The 24,511-nt window shown below is 45.8% G+C and overlaps 1 protein-coding gene across 3 annotated transcripts in view; it reads left to right on the top strand.

Moving 5' to 3' along the window:
• AGBL2 (AGBL carboxypeptidase 2) overlaps positions 1 to 24,022 on the top strand; it is a 33,205-nt gene extending 9,183 nt beyond the window's left edge. For all 3 annotated transcript variants that reach the window (XM_037028005.1, XM_037028006.1, XM_037028007.1), the window contains 12 exons: positions 466 to 573; positions 6,186 to 6,339; positions 8,069 to 8,851; positions 10,474 to 10,630; positions 12,844 to 12,970; positions 13,549 to 13,649; positions 14,782 to 14,912; positions 16,757 to 16,823; positions 18,110 to 18,235; positions 18,747 to 18,854; positions 21,241 to 21,330; positions 22,967 to 24,022. In XM_037028005.1, the coding sequence (XP_036883900.1) occupies positions 466 to 573; positions 6,186 to 6,339; positions 8,069 to 8,851; positions 10,474 to 10,630; positions 12,844 to 12,970; positions 13,549 to 13,649; positions 14,782 to 14,912; positions 16,757 to 16,823; positions 18,110 to 18,235; positions 18,747 to 18,854; positions 21,241 to 21,330; positions 22,967 to 23,140 (2,126 nt within the window). In that variant the 3' untranslated portion in view covers positions 23,141 to 24,022. The remainder of the gene's footprint in view (positions 1 to 465; positions 574 to 6,185; positions 6,340 to 8,068; positions 8,852 to 10,473; positions 10,631 to 12,843; positions 12,971 to 13,548; positions 13,650 to 14,781; positions 14,913 to 16,756; positions 16,824 to 18,109; positions 18,236 to 18,746; positions 18,855 to 21,240; positions 21,331 to 22,966) is intronic.
• The last annotated feature ends 489 nt before the right edge of the window (positions 24,023 to 24,511 follow it).

The following is a 24,511-nucleotide window of genomic DNA, read 5'->3' as shown; positions in this document are numbered from 1 at the left end:
GTCGAGTTTGGGCAACTGTGGAGCATTGAGGATGAAAGATGAGAGATGAAGCAAAATAGAGGCTTTCATCAATGGATTCAGTACTTAAAATGATATTGAAAATTTGCCCAAGTTGCATGCAAGAAATCTCTTAGAACTGAGTGTTAATGAAAAAGCCTTGTTTTCTCTGAAACAATCGATATGCTTGTTCCTATGTGGTAATAAAATGTATGTAGTTGATCCTATTTTCCTGATTGTAAAAGGAAGCCCGGGACCAAATTTTGGAGAGTTATTGCAGCAACTGTGTTGACCTTTCTGGCTTACTTTTAAATCTTCTATTTATACCTTATGTTTTTTACTGAAAGTCTCCTCATAGTCTAATGGGAAGAAGCAAGACAACTTATAAACACACTAGAAATTTAGGTTCTGCTAAAGTGCTTTTTTATATCTTTTCTCATTTTGCATTTTTTAAATGTCTTCTTTCAGAGAGAGTTCCACCTCAACCGGAGTATTTTTATCAACCTACAGGACACGAAAAGGCGCCAGAAGTCGTAGGCGAGGACAAAGGCACAGTCGTCTACCAGTTAGATTCAGGTACTGTCATTACACTGAACAGTGAGTAATCACGACAGGGTTATAAATATTTTCTGTAATCGTGATTTTTAAAAATGTATACTTCAGTGATGAATTGGCTTTTCCGAACCAACCAGAATGGGAGGCTGGCTAATCCTGACCAGTCAGCTTTAAAATTGCAATCTTTTTTTTTCTTAATGATAGTACCTTTTTCTTAATAGTTCCAAGTTCATTTTTATAGCTTCTCCCTTGTTATTCCTCTTCCTGAAATTCAGATGTTGGATCTTTGGGGAACTTGCTCTTCTTTTCTCCACCTCCTATATATACTTTGGGGAGTACTTCTATAGTATGTGTATATGACTGTCATTTACTGTGTGGCTTCCTGCATGAAATTGCAGGCTTCCTAGGGGAAGACTCCAGGTCTTTATTATTAAAGTGCGCAGAACATTGCACCCAACAAGAGCAACAAAATACACTTTCTTTTCAAAGGCGCACAGTAGATTCCCCAGAATGCACCATATGCTAAGTTGTAAAGCAAGTCTTAATACCTATTATTTGAAAGAATTGAAATGGTATTTGTGGCCACAACAAAATGAAATTAGAAATCAACAACCAAATGACATTTGGGAAATCTGTAAATATTTGGAAATTGAGCAACACATTAAAGATATCCCAAGGAGAGTTAAAAAATATTTTGGAGTGAAAATAAAACATCAGCCCTGGCTGGTGTATCTCAGTGGATTGAGCACGGGCCTGCGAACCACACAATCGCAGTTCGATTCCCAGTCAGGGCACATGCCTGGGTTGCAGGCCAGTTCCCAGTGGGGGATGCTTGAGAGGCAACCATACATTGATATTCCTCTCCTTCTCTCCTTCCCTTCCCCTCTAAAGATAAATAAATAAAATCTTAAAAAACATACTATAAAAAAAATCAGAGTTTGTGTGCAGCTGAAAGCACTGCAAGGTAAATTGATGGCTTTAAATGCATGTATTGGAAAGGAAGAGGAAGAGCCCAGAAAGGATTGTGGGGGAAAGTCTCTTCCTTTCCGTCTGGCAGACACCATCAGGTGCGCTTAGAGGTGCATCCAGGATCTGTGGAGGACAGAGCAGTTGGACACAGTGTGCTTCCTTCTCAGGGCGCCCTGCGGGCAGTACCGCCTCCTCCCTGTGTTCCACAGGCCCAGTAAAGTACAGCAGACTGTGATACAGGGTCAGGCAAGGTTGTATCACACCCGTGTATCGGATTCATGTGCACCATGGGGCCACAAAGGCCCAGTTTCTAAGAGTGTAACCTACGGCGAGCCTGTCCGTCGTGGTGGTAACCAGCACATGTTTGCTCAAAGCCTTCAGTCTGTTGCCAAAGGGTGAGCTGGATGTGACTGGGGCTCAAGAGAGTCCTGAATTCTTAACTGGGTTGGTGACAGTTCCACATACAAATTCTTTGGGGTTTTCCTCATTGATCCATTCCATAAGGCCATCAGAAGGAATCCTGACACCCAGTGTGGACCGGATCACCACACCAGCCCATAAGCACAGGGAGGTGTGACGCCTGCCGGCAGCAAGAGCCTGGTGTCGGGGAGAGTCACAGTCCCCCCACACTATCGGTGGTTCTCACCGTGCAGCTTGGAGAGGGTGCAGTACTCCCAGCTCCACCACTAGCGCTAATATAAGTAATGTTTGTAAAATTCTTACCTAGTGAACAATTTAAGACAGTCAAAATGTGCGGGGGGAGCATAAGAAAGATCTCAATCAATTACCTAAGCTTCCACCTTAATAAGTTCGAAAAATCAGGGCAAAATAAATCCAAAGCAAGCAGAAGGAAGGAAATCAGAGATGATAATGAAATCAGTAAAACAGAAATCAGAAAAGTAGTAGGGAAAAGCAAACCAAAAGTGGGATCTTTGGGAAAATAAACAAAATTGACAAACCTTGACTAACCGAACCAAGAAAAAAAGGAGAGACACAAATTATCGAAATCAGCAATGAAGGGAAACAAACATCAGCTCTTCAGAAATCAAAAGGATTTCAAGGTCATGCTAGCAACAACGTGCCAACAGATGGGAGAACACGGATGAACAGGACCAGTGGCTAGAAAGACAAATGACCAAAGCTGACCCAGGAAGAAATTAAAAGTGAATAGATTACCACAAAGAAATTGAATTAGTAATTTAAAGTCTTCCTACAAAGACATCCCTGGCCCAGATGGCTCGACAGGGTTTGTTTGAACCATATGAAACATTTAACCATGAAATAGCACTAATTCCTTATAAACTCTGAAAACAGAGGAAATGGAGGGAACATTAACCAGTATTGTCCTGATACTAAAGCCAGACAAAGACATCACCAGAAAACTACAGATCAATATTCCTCATGAATGTAAGTGCGAAAACTTTCAACAGAACACCTGCATGTTAAAGGACTATACACCAGGACCGAGGCGTCTCTCCCAGGAGTGCAAGGGTCGTTCACCATAAGAAAGACAGTGGAGCCCCATTAGTAGAACAAAGTGGGTGAAGAAAACAACCATCTAAGTACAGAAAAAGTATTTGACAAAATCCAGCTTTTCATGATAAGATTCAGGAAACTAGAAATTGAAGAGAATTCTCTCAACTCAATAAAGGGTATTTATGGGAAAAATGAACGACTTCACACCCACTAGAGTAGCTATAATAAAAACACGGACAGTGCTGGGGAGGGTGTGGAGCAGACGGTAATACTAACATTTACGACAGAAGACAAAGGGAGTTAAGTGTTGAATTCGTAATGTCAGGCTGCCAACTTAGTAATAGGGAGGGACGTGAGGTAAGGGATCCTCTGTCATCAGCAAAAACCCCTCTGAAGCTCACTGCACACACAGCTACCAGAGCCCGTTAGAACTTCTTACAAGGAATTCTCTGCAGTTGGGGAAATGCTGTATTCAAGAAATCACCCCTGCTAGATAATTATCAGAAAGGAAATCTGTTTTGTTGGAAGAGGAACATGTACTGAGTGTAGTTAGGAGAAGTAGAATGTGTTAAGGACATGACGTGAGGGGAGGCTTTTGGAGAAACAACCAGAAAAAGGAGGGAGGGTCCACGCTGGGTTTACGTCCCTGCAACTGGCAGAGCTGCGGTCACACCAGAGGGCTCAGCTCTGATGTAATTGCTCTGCCCCTGGTGCCTCAATTATGGGCTCTCCTCGTGGTAACAGTAATTCGGTGAGAAAAGCTACTGTACCTTGCCATGTATGATGCATACTTTTTGCCCAGATTTTTGAGGGAAGGATAAGGATGCACATTATATAGGGGTAGTACCGGAAACGCCTGTATCTGTTCTTGTGTTTTGTAATTATTTGTTACATAAAATTTCTTGTACCATAATACGTTAAAACATAAATGCTAAAATTCCATTTGATACAAAAAACAAGTATCTAAATAAATAAAAATCGAGTTAAAAAGATAAAATGAAAGGTTTTTTCCCAAAGGTTGGGGGAAAGAACGAATGTAGGTGCACATTCTACATGGCAGAAGTAAGGTCTGAGCGATGAAGTGACAGGTGGAACCACTCACGGCTGCTGGGCTCCACCTCGTGGAATGTCTGAGGAGGGGTTTGGGCGGCGCTGAAAAGGCAGATGTAAGTGGGTAGACTTGGGTTTCGAATAACAGGGGATGTAGTTTTTCTACAACCTTAAGCAACTCTTAGGATTATAAGCCTATTTTACAGGGTTGGAGTCATTTCCAGTAAACCAGATGCCCACGAATCCTCACCGCTTCTCCTCTGTTCCGGTCAGATGCTTCTGCGCGTCCTACCCCGGAGGGAACCCTGAGGCAGGGAGCGCTTTCTCCTGATCCGGCAGCCTCGGTGCCGCATCATCCTTGCTGTCCCGTAAACACACAGTTGTGGCAGCTGCCTTGATCTCCTCTTTTAGATCCATCAAGGAGAGTTGAGCCCATCTACTGGAGGAATAAAGAAACGGAAAACTGGGAAGATGGGGCTGCAGAGGGAACCTGGGAGTTCATCGGTTTGGGGGCCCCGCAGCAACTACATCTGATAATATCGGGGGTGGGGGGAGGGGAGAAAATTGGTTTGATATTTCTTTGAGAAATATTACTCTGGGCTATGAATTAGATCTTTAATGTTACCTAAGAGGCTCAACAAAATACTGAAATTTCTTTATTAGTGGCATCTGGTTGCTGGTTGTACTCTGACTAGTTTCATGGAGAGACAACCACGTGGGTCCCCAGCTTGTACTTGGATTACATGTGATTTGGCTGCTGCTTCGGCTCCTTCCTCTGCTCAGTTTCTTCTTTCACTCACTTCTTTACATGATCAGTTTGTCCTTTGCTCTCATCTATTACCCAAGTGCTTATTATAAAGCCTCCGTACTGACACGTAGTTGCATAGGAGCAAAAGTTAGAGTATTACTCTATTTCCTAGTGGACTGGCTACTCGTATAATCAGGCCCCTTGCACACTACTGTTTGGTCAGTGCTCCATAGTCAGCATCTTTGCTGGTGTCCATCGCTTGCTGATTGGTGGATGTTGTTAACATCTGATAATATGATGCACATAGAATAAATAAGTGCAAAATGAAATGATGGTTCTTAACAAGAGGTGCAGGATTTTATGTTGGTAATGTTACAGAATTGCTTGACTCATTTCCAAAATAAGACAAATGACAAATGAAAACCTAGAAATTTTTTATCAGTTAACAATTAAACAGAAAATCAACAAACGATGACTAAAATAGGTTCTTCCAGACACAATGATGAGAATATTGTGGTACAAACAAAAGTCCTTGGGAAAACTGAAGCCTGAGAAAAAGTTTTGCAAAAACCAAAGATGTTATATGGCATTCTTACTGAATTTGTCTGAAAAGTTGCAGCCCCACTTTAAAATAAAAATTAACAAAAAAAATAGAATAAAATAAAAATTAACAATTGATTATGATTCCAAGTATTAAAGATTATTATTACAATCTAATTTTGTTAAGTAAGATAAGGTTCATCACTTTTTTGTTTTAACTTCATTTTAAAGTTAAAATTTTATGTGGGCAGGGCAGGAGAGCGCAATGGAAGGAAAATTGGGACAACTGTAACTGAACCATAATAAAAAAATCAAATTACAAAGTTAAAATTATTTTAATTGTAAACTTTTTACTAATAACTATGATAGTTTGGTTTCTTAGGGAAATTCACTCATGCCAATTCTCAAATTTCTATTTTTGTTATATTTAAATCTAGAAGGATATAACAAAAAATTTGATGGAGTGTACTATGTTCTCTTTTTTTGTTTTTCCCTTCATATTTTTAAAATGAATAAATAGGTGCTATTTGTTGTGTGTTTTTAAATAAGATTGCAAGTGTTTTCAGATGCCCCATTTAGAACATTATCTTTTGCCAGCATCCTTTTAAATTAGGGCTTAACTGGGCACAAGCAGTATCTCTGATGACAGGGGCAGCCTGTAGCAAAAGGAAGTGCTCTAAACAGCCTTCAAAGAAATACACTTTCAAATTAAAAGTCTCAGCAAGGACAGTTGAAAATTTGAATATTCATTGTTGTTAACCTAGAACAGCACTGCTGAACACATTCGAGGGCACAGTGAATATTGCTGGGTGGATGGATCCTGAGAGGAATGTGTCTGTCCCATCTACAGTGCCCACCAAAGGTTCCTGTTTCACCAGTTCCAGAGTGGGAGGCAAGCGAGGAACTATCAAGGAACCCGCTGTCACGTTGCAGGGACCGGAAGATAACACTCTCCTGTTTGAATCCAGGTTCGAGAGTGGGAATCTGCAAAAAGCTGTCAGAGTGTGAGTAACAAAGAGGGTTTGCCCGAAGGGAGGGTGCCTGACGTGACTGAGAGAGTCCTGAGAATCGCCTTAGGAGTCAGGAATGTTTCTGAAAAGTAGAGGTGATGGGAAATGGTTATGAGGATGATAAAAAATGGAAAGATTGTGCCTCCTATTTTTTCCCAGAAGAAACATTTATCTAAATTGCTTTTTCTGCTTATAAAAGAAATTAGTGTTCATTTGAAATTTGTATTAATAAAAATACATAACATAAAATTTTGCCCTGGCTGGTGTAGCTCAGTGGATTGGGCGCTGGCGTGCGGACCTAATGGTTGCCAGTTCAATTTCCTGGGTTGTGGGCCAGGTCCCCGGTAGGGAGCCTGAGAGAGGCAACGGATCACTGTTTCTCTCACACATCGTGTTTCTCTCCCTCTCTTTCTCCTTCCTTTCCCCTCTCTATAATTAAGTATATCTTTTTTTTTAATATTTTATTTATTTATTTTTAGAGAGGAAGAGAAGGAGAGAAATATCAATGTATGGTTGCCTCTCGTGAGTCCCCTGCTGGGAACTGGCCTGCAACCCAGGCATGTGCCCTGACTGGGAATCGAACCGTGATCTTGTGGTTCGCAGGCCCATGCTTAAATCTTTTAAAAGTTTTAAAAAATTTTTTGAGTCCTATAATCATGCCTCCCAGGTGCAACAATTGATAACAGTTTGATGTATACTCATATGCATTAATTTTTTCTCTCTGTATGTGTAATGCTCACATATTTTATGTATTTTTAAAAATAGGATAATGGTGTGCATACAGTTTTGCAAATTGTTTTTTCCACTCGATACATTATAGGTGTTTTTCTATGGCAATACCATAGTTAAATCTCCTCACTTTTAATGGTTTATATTATTCTATTTTACGGATATTCCATACATTATTTACCCTATTCCTGACTGATGAGAAATTAAGATATTTACAACTTTTTGTTAAACAAATGAACGTAATAGCACCCTTGTGCATGTATTTTTATGGAGTAAATTCTGACATAAACTTGGTGGGTCAAAGAGTGCGAGTATTGCGAGTTTTGGCCACATCGCCCTCCGGTGTGATTTCGGTTCCCATCAGCAGTGTGAGAGTACCTGTTTCCCAACGTTGAAACGTTGATGAGAGGGTGGAGAAAACATCCCGTTTTAGTCTGTATGTCTTTAATGATGCATGTGGATGAGTATCTTCACATGTTTTTGGCATTTGTATTTCCTCTTCTGCAAGCTAGTCCTGTTTCTTTTAAACAAGGTGCATGCATTCCAGCAAAGCTCCTTTATCTTCAAACAATTGGTGATCAGAGATAAAAATAGCACAGAAAGCTTAAGGATCTGGTCCGTACTGGCGATGTCCAGGATGTAGCTGGCAGCCAACACCAAGGACTCCAGCTTCATTGCTTTTCAGTGTGTTTCAGAGCAATGGATTGCAGTGCTTAGAAACTGCTACTGGCTGTTCTAGACAGACACCAAGAAGCTCAGAGCTGCCCAGAATCCTGTGCAACAGTGTGAATTTTGAGACTCTTCCGTCCCACCCCAAATCCCCTTTCTTTCCCCAAGTTTCTGTCAGCCCAATACATGAGCTGGAGAACTGGGTAAATGAGAAAATAAATGTTTGATGCAGCAGGCATTCTGTTGGAACAAGGTCTGTTTCTACCAAGGAATAGCAGTGTTTTGAGGGACGTGTTACAGAGATATTCTGTATTCTTCGTTACAGAGACACCTACGAGTATGAGCTGACCTTGCGAACTGACCTCTACACGAACAAACACACTCAGTGGTTTTATTTTCGAGTTCAGAACACCAGGAAAGATGCCACCTATCGCTTCACCATTGTCAACCTGCTGAAACCCAAGAGCCTGTACACAGTGGGGATGAAGCCGCTCGTGTACTCCCAGTTGGATGCCAGTACCCGCAACATTGGCTGGAGGAGAGAAGGAAGCGAGATCAGGTACTACAAGAACAACATGGATGATGGGCAGCAGCCCTTCTACTGTCTGACGTGGACCGTTCAGTTTCCGCACGACCAGGACACTTGCTTCTTTGCACACTTCTACCCATATACATACACTGATTTGCAGTACTACCTCCTGTCGGTGGCAAACAACCCCCTCCAGTCTCGGTTCTGCAAACTTCGGACTTTATGCAGGAGTCTAGCAGGAAATGCCGTCTACCTGCTCACCATCACCAACCCATCCCGGACCCCTCAAGAGGCTGCTGCAAAGAAAGGCGTGGTCTTGAGCGCCCGGGCCCACCCTGGGGAGAGCAACGGCTCCTGGGTCATGAAAGGGTTTTTGGACTTCATTCTTGGCAACTCCCCAGATGCTGAGCTCCTCAGAGATATCTTTGTCTTCAAGGTGGTCCCCATGTTAAACCCAGATGGGGTGATTGTGGGGAATTACCGGTGTTCGCTGGCTGGAAGGGACCTGAACAGGCACTATAAAACCGTTCTGAAGGAGTCTTTCCCGTGCATCTGGTACACCAGGAACATGGTCAAGAGGTGAGAGTCCCTCTCTGTTGCACCTCCTCTGATTACTGCCTAATGGTGGGGGCTGGGAGGGGTGAGGTCTCTTCTAATGTCAGAAGTGGAAATGGCTTTGTAGACAGTCTTTGCCATTCTCTTTGTAGTCACATGGGTTTGTTCATTTTCCAACTTTTAAAACAGGTCTTATCTTTGCGTGAAAACTGAATGTGCAACATTTTAGCCAGAGATATTTCACTTAGAAGTGAAATGATTGGAAAAGGTCAGATGTCAGAGGAATTCACAGGTCTTCATGGTGAGAGTTGTGTGAAATAGTAGATAACAATAGTACCTTCGTATGAGGTGACAGGCAGTATTAACAGTGCTTTATACTTACGACCCATTTAATCTTCGACCCATTTAATCTTCACACTAATGCCCTGGGGTAAGCACAGTCAGTATCCCCCCTTTTTTATATGGTGAGGAAATTGAGGCCCAGAAAGGCTAAGTAACTTGCCCAAGGCCTAGCATAATAAGTGACTGAGTAGATATTTAAACACAGGCTCTCCGATTCCAGAGTCTGTGCTTTTTTTCCCCCTTTGGATTGATTTGAGAGGGAGAGTAGAGAAACATCAATTTCTGTTCCACTTATTTAAGCATTCATTGGTTGATCCTCGTGTGTGCCCTGACCGGGGATCAAACCCACAAACTTGCTGTATTGGGATGATGCTCTAACCAACTGAGCTACCTGGCCAGGACTGGAGTCTGAGTTTCTTATTACGATCTTATATTGCCTGTCATAGAAGAAGGAATAATAAATCAGTTAACATTTTTCAAGCCTGTATAAAAGCCGTTGAAGGCTATGATATAATAGCACCTAGCTTAAACGAGCTTCCATTTCATTGGAAATGAAACTCCAGTGTGAGAATCTGTCAATGCACAGACCTTCTAACCCTACCTGTGTGAAAGGCTGGAGTAGTGCGGGGCTGGTAGCAAAGTGGCGATGGGCCTGTGTTAGGGAGTCAGACAAGCCTGTTTCTGAGACCTGGCTTCATTATAGCTGGTCCTGTGACCTTGGAAGCCACTTCAGCTCTCCACCTCAGCTCTCTCGTCTGTACAATGGGGATAATCACACCTGCCTTGGGTGGTTACCGGGAGGACTGCATGAAGTGACCTGTGCAATCTGTTTAGCATGGTACCCAGCACATTGTTAGTGGGTGGCGTGTTATCATACTCTTCATCCTCTCATTATGGGGAAGGGGACCTTGTTTGGAAGATGGAGTAGGAAACCAAGAAGATCTGAGCCTTACTTATCACAACCGGCCCCAGAAAGTGAGGAACCAAGGCTTTCTTTGGTTCTTTTTATCCCTGCAATCACAGCCTCTCTGCCTCTCCCCACATTCCACTGGCCTACACCAGGGTGGGGTTTCCACAGATTTTCTCCACTTCCTTGTCAACTTACACAAGGCCCACCCCCTACCCCTTTCCCCATCAGGAGTGGCTGAGGATGGAGGTAGGTCCTTTGAAGGCCATCAGGAGCTGAAATGTTCTTAGAAGAGAAGGTGTCAACAGACACACTTAAAGAAGAGACTCCAGATAATCCTTGGTTATCTGCGTGCACTTGGGCGTCCACTGAGTCCTTTGTTTGCCCCCCTCAATAGACTTCTTGAAGAAAGGGAGGTTCTCTTGTACTGTGATTTCCACGGCCACAGCCGTAAGAACAATATCTTCCTGTATGGCTGTAACAACAGTGATCGCAAGTACTGGCTTCATGAGCGAGTCTTCCCTTTAATGTTAAGCAAAAACGCACCAGAAAAGGTAAGCTTGTGAGGTCATTTTCTGTCCATCGACTAAGGGAGAAGGGAGCTCTCTGCTTCTTATATGTAGTGTTTGAGTTGGCACTTTGTATCTCTTTATCATCTTGGGTAAATCCCAGAGGCCTGACTTCACGAATTTATTCTGTGTCCATCGGCGGGTGAACAGCTAAGTAAAAGACAGCACATCCACACAATGGGATGTTGTTTGGCAGCAAAAAGCCTTAACTACTGATGAGCTGGGACATGGAAGGAACTTGAAAGCATGATGCTAAGTGAAAAACAAGACAGAAAGGCCACGTTGCATGGTTCCATTCTATGAAATGCTGTAGAGTCAGAAAGCAGTTCAGCGGTGGCCCAGGGCTGCAGGCAGGGTGGCGTGGGCAGTGCCTGCTCAAGGGCCCTGGGTTTCTTTGGGGGTTTTGAAAACGTTCCAGACTTATATTGCATCCCTGGCAATACACTTAAACCATTGAACCGTGTACTTGAAATGTGTGGATTTTATGGTATGTGACTTCTATCTCAATAAAGGTGATTTTTAAGAATTGCTCTGGCTGCTTTGCCTGGGCACAGTTCAAACTCTTATGAATGGAGTTATCGATCATCTTGAATCCTGTGATTTGCAGTGGAAGCAGGGACTGAAGGGCACACAAAATGTGAACGTCACATGAGCCTCCACAGAAAAGTTCCTGTGATACAAGATCACAGATAACGAAGATGCTAAGGAGCTAGCGCAAACAACAGGAGTCTAATAGTGGGCTGCACACCGGCTCTGGGACAGTTGGTCCGGCACCGTAAACACACCCACACGGTGTAACTGGCATTAGAAGAAATTAGGTTGGATTTAGGGAAGTGTTTGAATGATAGGACAAATTTTCTCATATAAGGTGTTTAAGACAAATATGTTGTGTCTGCTGCTCTTATTGTAAAAAAGAAAAAAGGAAGCTTTTCTTCCTTTCTTCTTCCCTTCCTCCCATCCTTCATTCCTTTCTTTTTTCTTTGTTAATATCCTTGCCCATTTTTGCCAGGGGTCTCTTTCTTCCAGTGAAATCACTCCCAGAACCCAATATCTAAAACAGTGAAAAGCAGAGCTGCATGGGTGAAGAGGGGCAGAAGGCTTCAGACCGCGCCCTTCTGCCTCGCCCTCCAGCCCTTGGGCAGCAGGGCCCCCAGGCTCCTCAGCAGAGCCCCTGGCCTCTAGAGAGCACAGACTAGAGACCACCAGGTAGTGAGGGGTCTCCCAGATGTAAAGCATCTTCAGCAGGATGGCTAGGGTAGGTTGGGGTAGGTGCCAAGGGTACGTTACAGCTTCCGAGAGAGGAGAGAGCGTTGGGGTAGTCACGAAAGACATTGGAGGACATTGAACTCTGAGCAGAGAACACTGGCAAAAGGGAGCAAGAGAGTTGAAGGCAGAGACTGTCAGGCTGAGGCAGACACAAACCATGTATAGAGGATAAACCCAGCTGGATCCGAGGGCTCTAACTGGGGAGTGCTAGAGGGGGCGGTCCCTGGTTGGGGTGTGTTTTTCTCACACATTGATGTTTCTCTCCCTCCCTTTCGGAAGGGAGGGGGGAAGAGGGAGAGATACATCGTATGCGAGTGATACCCACTGCCTCTCACACGCCCCCAACTGGGGACCTGGCCCGAAACCCAGGTGTGTGCCCTGACTGGGAATCGAACCAGTGACCTTTTGGTTCGCAGGCTGGCGTTCAATCCACTGAGCCACACCAACCAGGTGTGGCTCAGTGGATTTTTAAATAAAATACTTTTTAAAAAAGAAAAGTCTTACAAAGGCTGCCCATTGCCTTGAATGCCAAATTTGGCCAGTGTTCCCAAACAGGCATTCAAGGAACCCTAGTCCTGCAAAATGTCCCTGAGGAAGGTAGGGACGGGAAGGAAGGGTTCATGGCCAATCCGAAACGATACACTCCCTCCCCTTTGGAGGATCACAGTCCACAGTAACCTTAGCTATTCTGAGAGGTGCTGCGGAGGAAACCTGTTCGGTGTGTTAACCCTTTCTCTCCCTGAGGAACATGACCACAGAACTCATGCTTTCCTCCGTAATAGCTATTAACATCCCTTCGAATTAGTATTTTATGGAACATACTTTAAGAAACAACACACAAATCCCAAGGTAACCATTCCTGTGTCATATTAATGAATCGGCTTAATCATTTGCCAGCTTACGATTAACAGAGGACTTGGATTTCTGTTTAGTTCTCTTTTCATAGTTGTAACTTTAAGGTCCAAAAGTGCAAAGAAGGAACAGGACGCGTTGTGATGTGGCGGATGGGAATCCTGAACAGCTACACCCTGGAGTCTACCTTTGGCGGGTCCACCCTGGGTGAGCCCCCTTCTGTGCGCCCTGGGCCAGCGTGGCCAGGGGAGCTCTGCAGAGCCCTGGGGAGAGTCGTTCCCTTTAAATGTTGGGGGGAGAATTGATCTAAAGAATTTTCTTGTCTGTGCCTCATGCCAAATTCGAGTATCCAAAACACGAGAGTGAAACAGAATATTTGGTGGAGCCTATAGCATAGTGGTTGCTGAGGACGTAGAGTCAGGCAGATCTGGGTTTGAATTTGAGCTTGGCTTCCAAGTCGCATTACCCGGGTGAGTGACGTAACTCTTTGAACCTCGTTTTTCTTTAACTGTCAGCAGAGCACCTGCGTTATAGGTGCTACTGAATGAGATAGTGTGTGCAAAGCACTTGGCATAGTGCCTACCACGAGATAAAACTTTATCATCATGGTTATTATAACTTCATCATTCTAGCCTTCCTGACTGTAAACTTTCCCATTGTTAAAGATTCTTCGGAATCAAACTAAAACTAGAATCAGAGCTGATATTTTTAAGGAGATACTTGTAAATTAGATTTATGATTGCTCGTTAAGATTTAATAAGAAATGCTTATGGATTTTGTTCCAGGCGATAAAAGGGACACTCATTTTACCACTGAGGATCTGAAGTCCCTGGGCCACCTCGTCTGTGACACCCTCCTGGATCTCTGTGACCCTGACCGAGCCAAGGTAAACTGGAGTTTCCGCCAATGCAGGGCCCTGGCCGGTGCAGCCCAGTTGGTTGGAGCGTCGTGCCGTGGACCCACAGGGGTTTGATTTCTGATCAGGTCAAAAAGCGAAAAGGAAAGAAAGCAAGAAAATGTGCTGATGCAGCTACTGTGATCAGGTTCACATGGGTCCCAGTTCCGCTCAGTGGGCTTTCAGGTGACCTTTATTTCTTCTTAACACCTTTCTGAAATCTTTATAATGAAAGGGAAAGAGAAAGGCCCAGCCTGTCCTCTCTCAGCAAATGGGAAGACTCCCATTCCCCAGGCGGATGGAAGCCGTCCCGCCAGCCCCTCCGGCGCACCTCTCCCTCGCCTCTGCACCCGCGGCAGCTCCCGTTCTTACTTCCCTTTCTCCTGTTTCGGACAACCAGCTGTCACTTGTCTTCTCCAAAACGAACTCCGAATTTAGTGCACTTGCGAGCCTCCCCTACGGCCCCCTGAGATCGTGGCTCATTAATAACCTCCCCTTTTTTCCGTGTCCTCGGTGTTTTCCTCTTCAACTGCAAATGTTCTCAAGTTGCTTCAATCCCAAGTCACAGCCTCATTTCCTCTGTGGTTTATTTGTTTTCCTGCATCGCTCAGCTTCTTAAAAAAGGAGTCTGTACTCAGGGTCTCCAACTCATCTCTCAGAGCCCCTCTGAAATGTCAGCCCTGGGAACATGTGATGGGCACGCCCCCTGGGTGCAGCTGTGTGATAAAAAGTGTTTAAGGGAGAATTTGGCCACAGCATAGCCCGTTAAATCGTATTTGCCATAGGCCAAAATCTGAGTAATACTGTTCTAACTTTTCCTTCCTTATTATTCCAAAACAAACAAACAAACAAAGAGACCAGACCTTTGCATTTATAGCCAAGAAGTGTATTACTGGCTACAGCCAAGGAAACGTGGCTAAAGCAGTGATTGTGGGCATTCTGGCCTAAAAACACTTCTGTGTGTTCCCACAGCTCACGTAGTTTATCTGGTAACATGTCCTTAGTGGCAGACATTACAGCTTCCTCTCCCCGAGTCCTTGGCAGTAAAGTGCCTTTTAGCATATACTTAGTATTTGGTATAAGTAAATGAATAATCAGAACAGTTCTTGTTTTATTTCCACAGTTCATGCAGTGTCTAGCAGAGCTGAAGGAGCTCTTACAACAGGAAATCCATAAGAAATTCAATGAACTTGGACAAGATGTGGATTTAGGAGAAAGTTGGAATGACATCTCTTTGTCTGACATTGAATCCAGGTAACAAACTTCACTTCAAAGAAGAACCAGAGAAGTTCTTTTTTTTTTTTAAAGATTTTATTTACTTATTTATATTTAGAGGGGAAGGAGAGAGGGAGAGAAACATCAATGTATGGTTGCCTTTCATGCGTCCCCTGCTGGTAGTTGGCCTGCAAGGAACCAGCCTGCAACCCAGACATGTGCCCTGACTGGGAATCGAACCGCGATCCTCTGGTTCGCAGGCCCGCGCTCAATCCACTGAGCTCCACCAGCCAGGGCCAAGTTCTATTTTTTTTTAATGTGTTTGTTTGTTGTTTTGTTGGTTTAGAACCTCAGATGCAAAAGACTGAGTAAATCATGGCACATAGGAGTGCACTTCGCTCCTTTGACAACTCTGTGTCGGTTGCCTGTTCATTGACCCCATTACAGGCACTAGAAGGGGTTGGTGAGGCGGGAGGCGGTCGGTACGGAGCCTTGTAGGCAGTTGTAAGTGCTTTTGTGTTTTATCCCATGCGGGATGGAAGGCCTTTGGAAGATTTTAAGTAGAGAAGTGCCCTGATCTGCCCAGGTTTTAGCTCCGGCAGCGGTACTCTGGCCGCTGTGTGGACGTGGGTGGTGAAGAGGACCTGTCTGAGCAGGGACGCTCTCTGGGAGGCTCTTTCAGTGATACAAGTGCAAGGTGAAGGTGGCTTAGACCAGAGGGGTAGTGGTTGGTGGTGTGTGGGTTGGGAGGTTTGAGGTATATTTTGGAGTTTCAAACAGGATTTGCTTACGGATTGGGTATGAGGCAGAAGAGAAAGAGAGAATGACTCCACGGTTGGCTGGGTGGGGTTGCCTCTAACTGGGACAGAGGAGGTCAGTGGGGTGGTGGAGACCAGGAACCTGGCGCTGGGCATGTTCAGCTTGAGATGTCTGTGAGACGTATAAACAGAGGTGGTGAGTAGGCAGTTGGCTGACGAGTCTGGAGTTCAGTGGACAGGTCTAACGGCGTCATCGTCATCGCTGGATGGACATTTAAACTTTAAGACGGGGTGAGATCCCGGGGAAGAAAGAACCGGTTATCTGAGACCTCTTGTATCCTGGCCCTTGAAGAAAAGGGGGTGGGCACGGTTGGTGGGAGAAGACTTTAGATCAGTCTACAGTGTAGCCAAAACTTTTTTTAGAGTTTAAAGTGAAAGGGACTTTATTCATGAAGCAGCGAAACAGAGAGCAGGGCGGGGTGGAAGCAACTATTCCACCACGGGCAGGGCGGCCCGTCCAAAACTTTTGAAGGGAGATTCTGGGTTAATAAAAGTAGTATTTCTTGTCTCTGACCTGTAGATTCTTTGTATTAAATGTATGTATTTGTATATTGAGCACATTATTTTAAAGAGGACCTGGTAGGGTCCTTGCTCTGAACGGATACTAGCCGGACAGGAACAACTGCGACAGAGCCCCCGCTTTCAAACAGATCACGGCCCCTGGTGTTCTCCAAGGCCACCCATCAACAGGCCTGCAGCCTCTCACTGTTGCTGCCACGGGCAGCTTTGCCCACCTGGCTGGTTGGTTGGTTTTTTCGGTTTGATGGTTTGGTTTTTTGTTTGTTTTTTGCCACACGGAATGCAAACTCTTTGGGGCAGGGACTCTGCTGTGTCCATCTGTTTCCTGTGCTTAATGCACTACCTGGCACACAGTAGGCATTCAGAATGAATGAATGAATGAATGAATGAATGAATATGCTTGCCAAGGATTCTTGGTCATGGAAACACAGACAGTGCGGGCAAGTAGCAGACTGGATGTCTCAGCCCCGTGCACCCGGTCTGGTAAATGGCCTGCTCCGGCACCAGTAACAGGCGTTTCCCTTTCTTCTCTCCTTTTGAAAACAGCACCAGTGGTTCTGACAGTTCCCTCTCAGACGGCCTCCCTGTTCACCTCCTGAACATAGCAGACGAGGTGAGAGTAGACAGAAGCTTGTACCCGGGCAGTAGCAGCCTTAAAACACCATGACACCGCTGGGCAATTTGCTGGGGTTTTCCAACTATCCTAAGATCTGCAGAAAATAGAGCAATAGTATTTTAACTGGTTATGGAAGCTTTTGCTTGGTCTTTTATAACTTTTGTTTTAAAAATCTAGGGGGGAAAATGTGAAGACTCGTATTTATTCCAAAGTTAAATAAAAAACAAAAAAAAAGTTTAACTAAAAGTGAAAACCATAGTAAAAGATAGAGGTTGTTAAAAATGAGCCATGCTTGTTTGCCAGAGGGGAGGGTAATTAGCGGGCTGGGTGAAAAGGGTGAAGGGCTGGAGAAGCACAGGTGGGTGGTTGCTGAAGAGTCACAGGGATGGAAGGTGCCGCATAGGAAACACAGTCAGTGACGTTGTAACAACTATGTGTGGTGCCAGGTGGGCGCTGGGAATGTTAGAGGAGCCCTTTGTAAAGCATATGGTTGTCTAACTACGATGCCATACACCTGAAAACAACACAAAATAATATTGTGTGTAAACCGTAGTTAAAGTTTTTTTATTTAAAAAAAATGATCCATATTTTTTAAAGAAACTGTTTCTTTATTCGTGTAGTCTTAGGTAGTTTTTTATGCTTTCATGTAAGCAACTTTGTTGCTTCATCTGTTCGCAGACTTTCTCTTACATAGATAATGTGTAAGGTGATATTTAGAAACAAGATATTCCTTGTAGCTTATTGTGCGCATGCCTTCCCACTTGCATTAAGACATGTCTCAGCGGTAGGGTGAGATGACGGGTCGGGAGCAGCCAGCCAAACAGACGGGACCCTGCAGTGTCTTCATCTGGGTTTACTGCAACATCAGATTAAGCTTCACTACCCCAGAGGTGCCTAGGAAATTAGTCCTGAGCTTCATTTGCTCAATTACTAAAGCCGCCTTGCAGTAACAACCAAGTTGAATCTTTAACCACGTGACTGATGATCAGTATTGTCTGTACCTGACATTATTGCCGTGAGGAGTCGGGTTGCACGTTACGAAGCACGGGTGCTTGGTTATGGGCACGGGAGCCCCTGTGGCAGCAAATGTACGGGGTGGGATTTGGGAGGTGTTGCGTGGGGCACAGCCTCCGGCAGGGAGGCGACCGGGCCGTCCCTTCTTCAAGCCAACAACAGTTTAATGCTGTGAGGGCCACGCCCTGGGTTAGCCGTTGTGTCCTGAGTGTTGTGTGCAGAGTCCTCTGGGATCCTCAGTGACTGGTTCTCTGTGCTTTCTGGAATAGTTGAATCAGAAGAAGAGGATGGATAAGAAGAAAAAAAAGAAGCCACCTCAGACAAGGAAACAGCGAAATGAACAGTATCACAAAAATAATTTGATACGGGAGTTAAAGTCCACGGAAGATGCCCTGGTAAGAAAGCTGTGCTGCCTACATCTGCCGCCTGGTGAAAGGGCCTCCCGTGGCTGGGCGTTAGGTTCACTCCAAGCCAGAAAGGGAACTTGTGGGGGTGGGTCTTTCGGTCTTGAGTTCAGAGCTCTTCCCCGGCCCTGTGGACGTCTCTTTCCAGGGCTTTTGGCCTTGGCCCACCAATCTTCTGTGCTCTGGAACAGCCAGCCTGGGTTTCGACCGAGTCTGGGTTTCCAGAAGGAAGAGGTGGAACGGGCTGGATAAGCAGTGGCTGGAGCTGGTCCAGGGTTGCTGGATGCTGAGGGGTCAGGCCTGGTCCAGGGTCAAGACCCCTGGGTAGCTCCTTTCTAGGCTGTCTCCCAGCTGCTGCACCCACATCGTACCCTCTGCTTTCGAACTCCGGAATTGCTTCCAGAGGTGGCAGTTTTACTGTGGGGTGAATCGGGTCAGTTCTGAGTGGAGTAATTGCGATGGGTCAGTTGAAAAGCATTCTCTCTGCGCTCCATCCTTCTAGGAGAGGGCAGGATTTGCGTCTGCAGTGCAGAAGCGGTCTACCCTTCCCAAAGACTCAGGGCATGCCAGCTCTTCAACAATCCAAAGTGAAAAACCAAGGCTGAGTGAGGTAATACATTCGCTGGACTTTTTAAACACACTCGTGGGAAACTTGTTAAAACTTTTTGGAAATATATTTAAAGTGTACAGTGTGATGATGTGATACGTGTATCATTATGGAAGGATTCCCACCATTGAGTTAATTATCACACCCCTCACCTCACATATTTACCTTCTTTTTTCTTTGGGTGAGAACATGTTCAGACCTACTCTTAACAAATGTCAACTACGCAGCCCAGGGTCACTAACTGCAGTCACCATGGTGTCCATTAGAACCTCAGGCCTTGGCGTGTCGCAGACGGTTTGTGCTCTGTCACCATCCTCCCCCTGTGCCCCACCTCCCAGCCCCGGCAAGCCACCACTCTGCTCTCTGCTTAGGCAAGTTTGACATTTCTAGGTTCCACGATATAGGTGGCACCACATAGTATTTGTCTTTCTGTGTCTGGCTTATTTCCTTTGTGTGACGTCCTCCAAGTTCACCCGTGCTGTCATGGACAGCAGAATTTCCTTCTTTCTTCTGGCTAAATAACTTACTGTTTGCAGACATCTTCTCCCATCCAGTGGGCTGCCTTTTCATTTCGCCGTTGATTTTCTTCGCTGTGCAGAAGCATTTCAGTTTGATGTGGTCCGCTTGTTTATGTTCTCTTTTGCTGTCTTTGCATTTTGTGTCAAATCAAACAATCATTGCCAAGACTTATGTCGAGGAGCCTACTTCCTGCATTTTCTTCTAGGAGTTTTACAGCCTCGGGTCTTAAACTTAGGTTTCCGTCCATTTCAGTTGAACACTGTGAATGGTGCAGGAGAGGGTGTGGTTTTGTTCTTCTGCACGTGGGTGCGTAGTTTTCCAATATCATTTATTGAAGAAACGGGCTTTCCCTCATTGTATATTCTTGGCTCCTTTGTTGGAAATTAAATGACCATTTGTGCATGAGTTTCCTATGGGCCCTAGATTCTGTTCCACCCGTGACCCCCCGTCACACAGACCCTGATTTTCCAATTGGCACGTCTCCCCACAGAGCGAAGGACACGAGAGCCCTCCGTGTCACCCTGTCAGCGCCGCTGGGCTGCATTAAGTGGGTGGGGAGACTGGCTCTGTCTTGGGTTCGACACCACTGAAGTCTGATGTCACATATTGGCCATTCGTGATTCTGTACCCAGACGTAAGGACGGGCTGCTTCCCTCTCCACCCACCATTCATTCAACGGATTGTGCAGCTCGCCGCCGTGTGCTGGGCCCTCCACTGGGTGTTGGGACTACGATGTGGAGCAAAACGCTGACCCTGCCTCAGGGACCTTAGAGGCTGGGCTGGCGAGTTCAACAGCCAGCGACATAGCAGAACAGGGTGCAGGAAACGCAGAGGAGAGCACCTCACCAACCATTAGTGCTCTGGAGCTTTGTGGCTATGAAATCCTTGATTCTTTTATGTGTGAAAATAGGTCTGGGTACATAGCTAATTCTCCACCAATAGGGTGCACAATTGGCCCTCCTCAGGCGAAAGGCTGCCCTGTGAATGACAGTGACGCAACGAGGTCCCACCACATTAGCCGAGGAATCCTCACAGGGCACAGCCATCTTTGTTCAGTGTTGAGGAACATCGGGGTCTACTGTAAAGGCCATGTGCTCTGAGGTCTGTCTTGAATTAAAATGACACTCCTTCCCGGGCTGGTGTGGCTCAGTGGACTGAGCACCAGCCTGCGAACCAAAGGGTTGCAGGTTCGACTCCCAGTCGGGGCACATGCCTGGGTTGCTGGCCAGGCCCCAGTAGCAGGTGCACAAGAGGCAACCACACATCGATGTTTCTTTCCCTCTCTTTCTCCCTGCCTTCCCCACTTTCTAAAAATGAATAAATAAAATATGTATGTATTTATTTATTTATATAAATTTCACCTGTTTCTCTTTACTTTTTAGATTTTATTTATTTATTTGTCTTTAGAGGGGAAGGAGAGAGGGAGAGAAACATCAATGTATGGTTGCCTTTCGTGCATCCCCTGCTGGGAGTTGGCCTGCAGGGAACTGGCCTGCAACCCAGGCATGTGCCAAGACTGGGAATCGAACTGCGACTATAAAATATTTTTTTAATGCCACCCCTACTATTAATCTTCCATGAGCTACTTAGCCACCTTGGGACCCGTTTTCACATCTAAAATATTGGGAAATGATATCTACATCACAAGGTTGGCTGAGAAAATTAGATATGGAACTGTGTGTAAAGTGCCTAGCGTATGGTAGGCATTCAATAAATATTAGTTTCCTTCTTTTCTTTGACCTATTTGTGCCCTGCCTCTCTCTTGGTGTCAGAGTATCACGATGAATAGAAACGTTCCGACGATGTATGTTTTACATAGTCACACTTGTCCGAGTGGAAATGTTAATGAGGATGCGTCTATGTGTTTTAGTCACAGTTCAATGGAAGAGACCAAGGCCTCTCCCTGGACCCATCAGAAACAACAGCCCTGGTTCTGACTAAGAATAAAGAAAGAATGCAGGTATTTCACGTAATACATGTACTCACACACCTATGCCAGTGATTTACCTTACTTGGGGTTTTTTGTTGTTGTTTTGAGAATACATTTGTGAAAGCCGGGATAGAGAAACGAGGACAGGCTCGGAGAGAAGCAGCAGAAGGAAAGCCGGGGCAGGGCTGCTTCGACTCCGGACAGACGTCAAGGGGACGAAGGGGGCCCAGGGGGGCTGCCGTCAGCTCACTGGGAAGTCAGAGGAGAGGGGCCTGGGAGACACGTGCCAGAGTCCTGCTGCCACTGTCCCTCCGGTGCCCGTCCCATGGGGGCCCCCAGAGTTTTTTCTTTTTTCCAGTACACGCCCGAGAGAGGAGCGCAGGCACAGTGAGCACGCACTTTTTCTGGTTTTGAAATGTATTCTGTCTTGTGGAAGGTGGTGCTTCACAGTCCACAGTTTCACCGTCTCGGGTTTGTTCTCCTCTGGTGAACACCCAAAGTAATTTGCAGCCTCAGGCTGCACACCACCCAAGGCACAGGTGCTGAAAGAGGCAAAAGCCCGCCCGCCCAGACTTTAACGACAGCTGGGGCCCCTCAGTCAGCTGGGGGGCGGCTCGAGTGTGGCCTGGCACAGCGACTGTTCCCTACTGAGCTCGGTGTGTGGTTTGCTTTTTCAGGAGAGTGAGTGAGCAGGAGTTCATCTTTACCCCTACAACATGGCTCCTGCTCACTGGGACTTGCGTGTTCTTTCCTTAAAGGGAAGAAATGGAGGTGGACACTCAGTGAGGGAGCTGTCCTTTCAGGTGGCGCCGGTGCCTCTGTGGGGGGTAGGAATGCTGCGCACCTGTGTGTAGGCAGAGACTGGACACCCCCGGGCCATGCAGGTGTGCTAGCTGTGTACTGGGACCCACAGTTCTCCCGAGGTGTGGTCCCTGCTATCTTCTGCAACTTGTTGCTTGAAAATTGTCAGGCTGATGCTCTGTCTTCTGCAACTTGTTGCTTGAAAATTGTCAGGCTGATGCTCATTCACCCAGCAGTATCTTAGGGAGAGCCCGCCAGGTGCGGGGCCCTTCGAGAACAGTAAGACCTGTGCTCCCTCAGGCAATGATCCTCTGCAAAGGGGTGGCTGGTAGTTCAACCACCTGGTGGAGCAGAAGCTGAAGAGCAATGAAAAGAGAGGTTCAAATAAAGTCAAATCAGAGAGGGCTTCTCTCCTGGCAGACCAAAAAGTGATGAACTTGTCCTTTTTCCTTATTCAACCCACATTACAAGAAGTCTTTGGGGGCTAAAACCATATCCCATAACCGAAACATGCTAGTTAAAGCTTAAGCTGTGATGTGTAACTAGGGGTCCAGTTAAGCCCAGTGTACAGGGTCGATTACATCCAAACCCGCATTTCTCTAACAGAGATGTAGGCCTTTGACTTCCAGAGAGCTTACTAAGTGCAGTCCCCGAACTTCTCAGAGCAGTCGAAACGGTGCCCACAGACCACTGGCGCTCCGAGGGACTGGGCACGCGTTTGGTTTCCCCCGGCCTCCAGCGATGGCTCTGGTTTTGCAGGAAGCAACAACTTCTCACTGAGTCCTTGTAAAACCACCCGAACCCTTACTCCGACTTTACAAATGGCAACGCAAAGTGAGCTCAACTTTATATCTCGTTTGCACAGAGAGAAAATCCAGGACATACAGTGTCATGCTCTCCGAAGAGAAGCACAAACAACAGCCGAGAGCCCGCCCCAGATGCAACGTCGAAGTGGCTCCGGGACAGGTTTCTTGCCACAAAGAGAGGCCGCGCCACGATGGTGGTGTACCCGTCCTTGCACGTGTGCACGTACCCGTAGGCGCCTCGCCCACGCCCCCGGTGCTGCCTCGGCACGTTTTGGGTTGGACACATCTTGTGATGAGGGGAGTGTTGTGGCCGGTAGGCACTCTCATCGTGGTGCGCTGTGTGGTGTGTTCCTGTGCACCGACCCACCACTGTGCGCGCCCACTGTGTGCAAACTTTCAAGACTCATGCCTTGGGCATTAAATTATTTTTCACAAAATGGAGTTCCGTGATAATGAATTAAAAACCTTTGTCAGAAGTTGAATATGTGCTTATGGAACTACATAGCACAGATATACCTCATATTAGCCAATAGATATTCTCTCTAAAATTATGTGCAAATCAATTTTAAAAGATCACATTCTGTTTCAAACATATTCTGGCGGTGTGCTGTGTTCAGAACGTCTGTGTCAGACCTGCCTAGTGGAGCAGGGCCAGTCAGACGGTGGGGTCCCGGGCTTGCTCAGGGCCAGGTGTTCCCACATACGGAAAATGGCCCATGTATTACCCAGGATTTGGTGTTGCATATATTGTGTTCCACGCGGTTATGTAAGTTTTTAAACCCAGTGATTAAAATTCTTTCTCTCTAACCAGTTGTTCCCATTGATTGGCCAAGTGCGTGATCTTCCGTGAACAGACACTCTATACCCCTCACAAGCAGCGCCTGCCGTCTGCGCCCGTCCTGGCAGCGTGCGGGGGTCACATCAAAGAAGGGTCACTCCCGGGCGTGCCAGGCCTCCTGCTCGACTTCACCTTCTTCCTGGAGTTCTTCATTATCACGTTCAAACTCTTTCAGCCACGACCCGGGGGCCAGCAATTAGAACCACACAGCAATGCAGATTTTATTACGATCTCAGTATCTGCGTCTTTAAAAAAAAATTGCTGGAATTCATTTGGAGAACAGTTTTACATTTACAGATAATTGAACAGACAGTACAGAGTTCCCCTGTGCTGCCTACCTTCCCCCACCCACCACTCACACAGGCTGTGCCAGTCTTTCTCTTTTGTGTTTTTCACCCATGGTCCCCCTATAATCCCCACATCATTGTCCATGTCCATGAGTCCTTTTTCCTCTTGGCTTAATCCCTCCGCTCCCTAACCTCCCCCACCTTAGCTGTCATCTCCTCTCCGTCTCTGCGTCTGTCTCTGTTTTCCTTGTTCGTCCAGTTTGTCCATTAGGTTCCACATATGAATAAAATCACATGGTATTTTACTTTTTCTGACTGGCTTATTTCACTTAGCACAGTGCTCTCCCATCCATATTGTCTCAAAGGGTAAAATTTTCTTCTTTTTTACAGCCAAGTTGAATACCATTAGGTGACTGTCCCGTAGTTGTTTTATCCGCTCATCTACTGATGGACACGTGGGCTGCCTCCGTATCGTGGCG

This window comes from Sturnira hondurensis, unplaced genomic scaffold, assembly GCF_014824575.4.
Source record: "Sturnira hondurensis isolate 20B ecotype Veracruz unplaced genomic scaffold, ASM1482457v3 Scaffold0019433, whole genome shotgun sequence".
Taxonomy (NCBI): domain Eukaryota; kingdom Metazoa; phylum Chordata; class Mammalia; order Chiroptera; family Phyllostomidae; genus Sturnira; species Sturnira hondurensis.
This window is presented reverse-complemented; position numbering and strand designations above follow the sequence as displayed.